This window comes from Bactrocera neohumeralis, chromosome 6, assembly GCF_024586455.1.
Source record: "Bactrocera neohumeralis isolate Rockhampton chromosome 6, APGP_CSIRO_Bneo_wtdbg2-racon-allhic-juicebox.fasta_v2, whole genome shotgun sequence".
Taxonomy (NCBI): Eukaryota; Metazoa; Arthropoda; class Insecta; order Diptera; family Tephritidae; genus Bactrocera; species Bactrocera neohumeralis.
In genome coordinates this window covers 75,769,236-75,775,235 of record NC_065923.1, presented here as the reverse complement: position 1 = coordinate 75,775,235, position 6,000 = coordinate 75,769,236, and the positions used below count along the sequence as shown (strand labels likewise).

At 40.3% G+C, this 6,000-nt stretch overlaps 1 protein-coding gene across 1 annotated transcript in view; it reads left to right on the top strand.

Moving 5' to 3' along the window:
• The first annotated feature begins 230 nt into the window (after window positions 1-230).
• Window positions 231-6,000, top strand: part of LOC126762842 (whirlin-like) — a 24,016-nt gene continuing 18,246 nt past the window's right edge. The window contains exon 1 of the mRNA XM_050479884.1: window positions 231-380. Coding sequence (XP_050335841.1) covers window positions 231-380 — 150 coding nt within the window. The remainder of the gene's footprint in view (window positions 381-6,000) is intronic.

Below are 6,000 nucleotides of genomic sequence, written 5' to 3'. Positions count from 1 at the left end.
CTGTTATCAATTCCACAACGACGTTGTTGTGGCAGCAACAGCGATTTCCAATTTCCAAACGGAATCACTTCTTTCTAAACTTTTATTTCGATTTTTAATACGTTAATTTGCCTCGGAGTCACAAGTCAACAGCATTCGTTGCGCTTCGAAAGCCAAAACACGATTCGCCAACTGGTTGGTAGGTTGGAGTAGACAACGTACCGCACACGGTAATCAACACCGAACGACTGATGGCCAGTCGGCTGTGTGGCTGCCTTGAAAGCACAAAGCCAAGCATAGCCCAACAGTGCGACGCGAAGCGCACAGCTGCTGCGGCGACAAAGGCGAGCAGCGCCAAAGAGCCGCCACAACCAGTGCGGCCGCCACTGCTTGGCACCAACGTATGTGCTCTCCAACGCTGTTGTTGTAATTGCCTATGCTTTTGTTATTGTTTTTGCTTTGATTTTCACATGTGGTTTCGCATTCGCTTCGGTCACAGTGGGACAATAAATAAGTAAAAATCAAATCGCGGATTGATTGTGTGTGTGTGTGGTGGCAACAACAGCAGCAACGTTCGTAATGCTAGCCAAAAACCAAGCAACCAAACACCGAAATCAGCGCCAAAGTTGAAGCTTTAACAAAAAAATAGGTTTCATGTATCTTTCACATCCATAAACGGAGCGCAGGTCGCAGGCACAGCTGTGCAGACGCGCCAGCGGGCAAGGCGGCAGTCAGGCAGTGTCACACAGCTGTAAAGCATGGCGCGCAGCGACTTGGCAGATCTGAGAGAGCGAAGTCCAAAGTAGGCGCTGCGCTGTCTGCACTACTTTTGTGCGCTTTCGTGTGATCCATGTTATACATAGATTGGCGCTATGGAGCAAGCTCGGCTGTGCATTTATTGGCTTTGTTGACATCAGCGCTACAGTTCTGCGCTCTCTCTGGTATCAGTATCTGTTATTCAGTATCTGTTACGCGTTTTGTACGCTGCTGTAAGCAGAAAAAGAGAGAGCTGAAAATGAGAAATTTCAGGAAAGTCTTAAGGGGCATACGAACTTATTACATTAAGGTTAGCTGAGTTGAGCGCCAATCCCTATTTTATTTTATCATATCTACCTCATTGACACGTCACATCCTCAAGTCTTAGGTATACAAACGAGTTAAGGATTTCACCGACTTCAAAGATCGGCAAGATGCCACTCCATTCAACAAAAGGCCCAATCTTTTTTATCAGAACTACCTCGTTAAAACGTCCCATCATCAAGGGCTCCACTGACTCCAGAGATCGTCAAGATTTCGTTCAATTCCATATGAGTCTTCGTATCCAGACTTTAGGAAGCAATGAGCAGGTTAGATGAGTTGAACCTTAATCACTATTTTATCATACCTAACTCGTTAAAACATCCCATCCTCATTGCTCGGGTATATTAACGAGTTTGGGGCTCCTCTGAATCATGGGATCGACAAGATTCCGCTTGATTTAATAAATGACTTCAAATCCAAGACTATAGGATTCAATGAAGAGGTTAACTGAGTTGAGCCCCAACGTCATATCCTCAATGTTCGATTATACAAACGAGTTAGAGGCTTCTCTGATTCCGAAGATCGACTAAATTCCGCTTAATTAAAAAAAAACTTCATATCTAATATTATAGGAGAGGTTAACTGAGTAGAGCCCAATCCTTATTTAATAATATATAACTCGTTACAACGTCGTAAGCGTCGCATCTTCAAAGTTTCGGTATTCAAACGAGTTAGAACTCCACTCAGTCCAGGTTTCGACAAGATTCCGCACAATTTAATAAACGGCTTCATATTCGAGGCTATAGGAGGTCACTAATTGAGTCCCAATCCATAAAATATGGACCTACCTCCTTAAGACGTCGCATCTTCTGGTTTAGATATAAAAACTAGTTAGCTAAGAACTGCTCTGACTTCAATACCCGAGACTATAGTAGAGACTATGAATAGCTTAGAATGAGTTGAGTCTCAATCCCTATTTCATAATATCTACCTCGTTAAATAGACACATCTTTCAAGCTGAGTTATGGAAACGAGTTAAGAGCTCCACTGACTCCAGGGATCTATAAGATTTCGCTCAAATTAAAAAAAGGCTTGATATCCAAATCTATAAGAAGCAGCCGTGATGAAACTAATATTCAAAATTGTAAACAGAAATTGATTTTACTCACTTTGCAGCATATAATGCACAAACGCGTTTAATAAATGCTTAGCTAGCCATTGAGTAGAGCTCATTTCCGGCTTTTCATAGCCGCCTTGGATGCTCAACAACAGCTGCTGTTGACTGCAGTTGGCCGCAACGTTGACCGTGGACTTTGCTGTCGCTGTAGAGTATTTGCTTTGTTCTCGAACAATGCCAAGCACTGCAGAAGCCAAGCGTTAGCAACAACAACAGCAGAAGCAAATAACAACAACCAACGTCGGCAGGGCACAGAGTAAGGCAAAGGGCACTCAGGAAATTGCACGTAAAAGCTCCAGCTTTTGTGCTATTTTAACAACAACTAAGCAAAGCGGCATCTGCAACAACAACAACAACAACAAGTATTGATTGCAAAGAAAGCAGCTGCTTTCATAAGAACATTTCGCCTTTGCGAAAGTCGATTTGTGTCTACAATTCGGAAAATGGCAAAGAGTAATGGACAAATCGGGATAATACAACAAAGAGCAAATAAACCTTTGATCTTCACTGCATTGTCGCTCGACAAAAAGGTAGCCACCAGTAAATGGAGTAAATAGCTTAAACGGGTATAACGAGATTGTCTGCTGGTCAGTCGGCGCAGTGAAAATGGTCGTGGACTGCACGCAGTTGGTGATGGCATGGAAATTACCGTAAGCGGCGGCAGATGTAAACAAAATTGCAGAGACTAATACATATGTATGTGTGTACATATGGTACAAAGATATGTGTCATGTGTAAATTAACGAAGTGACAAGCAAAGAATACCGTCTAACGGTTTTAGAACTCAATATTAGCTCTTTAGAGGTGTTTACCTTAAGCCAAGCGTTGGCGAATCGAAGGTGTGGCATTTTTATACAAACATAAACACACATACATGCGCATACTAATATGGAGAGTTATGACATAAATAATGCCAAAAGATAACATTGCGAGTTCTATTATTATATAGCATGCAAACATACAAACATTCATATGAATACTGATGTATGTGCCAGTTTCGAGAGCAGCCATATGCTATAGTGGTCCGATCTGAACAATTTCTGCAGGGATTTTACAATTACCTTGGATAATAATTTTTACCAAATTTTGTAAGGATATCTTCTCAAATGAAAAATTTTTCTTATGAGGACTGGGTTTTGAACGATCAGTTTGTATGACAGTTATATGCTGTAGTAGTTCGATCTGAAAAATTTCTTAGGGAATTATAGAATTGCTTTGACTAATAATTCATATGAAATTTCGTGATGATATCTTGTCAAATGAAAAAGTTGCCCATACAAGGCCTTGAGTTTTAACGGTCAGTTTGTATGGCAGCTATGAGCTATAGTGGTCCGATCTGAAAAATTTCTTCAGAAATTTTTGAATTGCCTTGGATAATATTTTCTGCCAAATTTTGTAAAGATATCTCCTCTAATGAAAAAGTTTTTCTTATAACAACTTGATTTTGAACGATCAGTTTGTATGGCAGCTATATGCTATAGTGCTCTGATCTTAAAATTTTTTGCATGAATTTTAGAGTTGTCTTGAATAACAAATTACGCAAAATTTTGTGACGATATCTTTTCAAATGAAAAAGTTTTTCATACAAGGACTTGAGTTTGAACGGTCAGTTTGTATGGCAGCTATATACCATAGTGATCCGATCTGTAAAATTTCCTCAGATATAGTAGCGCTGTCTCAGGCAATATTATATACCAAATTTCGTGAAAATACTAGTCAAATACAAAAGCTCTTCATACAAGAACTTGATGTTGCTCATTCAGTTTGTATTGGCTATGTGCTATAGTAGCTACACTCACATGAAATTTCGTGAAAATACTTTGTCAAATGAAGAAGCTTTCCATACAAGCACTTGATTCCGATCGTTCAGTTTCTATGACAGCACTATGTTATAGTAATCCAATAGCAATGGTTCTAACAAATGAGTAGCTTCTTGGTCAGAAAAAGATGTGTGCAAAATTTCAGAACGATATCTCCTAAACTGAGGAATTAATATACCGTTGCACAGAAGAACATGGCTAAATCGGCTGGCAAACTTAATATATACCATATACCCCGTTCAGAGTATCAACACAAGATACACAAATATATTAACTTTATCTTGTTAAGACAAACGCAATTAAAAATAACAACTGCAAATATTTATCAGCAAATAGCATTTGGCATGAATGATATCACCACTGTGTCTATAACAATTTGCTAAAAGCTGATAAGACGGCAATTGATAAGTTAAGTACTGCACGACAAGCAAAATGATTGATAACAACTGATAAGGGACGGCTAAAAATTCAAGCAGTTATGAGAAAAAATGTTACACTTTCGCGAGTTTAATATTGACCATTTTAGTCGTCGTAAAAGCTCGAAAAACGAAAAAGTAGTTGGACCTTGCCTGCGGTGAGTAGAGAGCATGTGAGTAGAGAGAGAAACAAACTTAGTGGAGCCCTCATGGCACCTAACATCTAGCCTCATGTTTTGATGGTTCGCGACGTTAATCAAGCCAATCCGCCTTTACATTGCCTTAATAAGGTGGACCGCTGTCAGAAAAATTTCATACAGAAAAACGTTGAAACCGATACAGCGGCTCATTGTTCTCTGCATAACTGGAGCACTAAGAGCTATTCCAACGGCTGAATTAGAGTAAGCGATATTGTAGCGGAAAGCTCTGCAGCAAAACCAGCTGATATATTCTGCGGCATTAGTTGAATTCTCTACAAAGAACTTCGAGAACAGTTCACTAAGCAGGAGATTGGTGGTTAAAATGGACCACATACCCTCGTACTTAATTTAGAATCGAAAGTTTTAAGGTAACAGAGGGTGAATGGCATAGGAGCATGCGACTCGCCAGCGGAAGTTATAGCATATACGCAGCCGAATCAAAAATTGATAATGGAGTGGGCGCCGGAATCTATTGTTTGGAGCTTTACCTCAGGCAACACTGCAGTGTCTTCTAGACAGAAGTCTTTAGGGCAAGGAAAGCGGTTAAGATATCTAAAAACGCTAAGTGTGTGGGAGCCGAAATCCTTTGTTCTTTTGATCCGAGCTGGAGCTCGGGCAACCCTTCAAACTGTGGGTATACTGCAGTACCTTCGATGAGTAGGTATTTGTGGTCAGGAAAGTGGCTGAGATAGCTCACAACGCTAGAGATAACATAAAGAATATCAATATACATATATGTCGATATCCAGGTAATATGATAATTCAAGCAATAATCTCACATCGTACTACATTAGAGAATATCGTTGGAAGCAGGTAGGCTGTAGATGTTCTGGCTGCTGGAAAGCGACTGCATATATACATGGTTCCAGACCAGACAGCTGGCATCCGGCTGCTTATATACTAGGCCTTCGGCCAGAAAGGAATTCCGGGAAACGAAATAGATGTTAAGATTGTTAAAAGTGTCATCTATCTGGCTACCGAACCGGTATAGGAAGTACGTAAATCGCTAAACACGATACATAATCAGGTTGAGATGGAAGTTCTTAAGCACATGCAGTATCGCCTAGTTCAAAAAAGAAAAAAAAGTATGCTTTTTACTTATACGGTCTCGAAAGGAACGCAGGACAGCTTCAAAAGTGCCATCCAATAAGCAAAGATTTGGTGAGATCATCAAGATCATGTGCCAGAACCCCGAAGAATAACATGAAGAACGGCCACTAACCTAATGATAGGTTCAAAAGTGATATCCAATAAGCCAAGGATATGTGGGAACGTCAAGATCATGAGCCGGAGACCCGAAGAACAACATGAAGGACGGTCATTGACCTAACGACAGGTTCGAAAGTGCAAACCGATAAACCAAGAATATAGGGCCAGAGCTCCGAAGA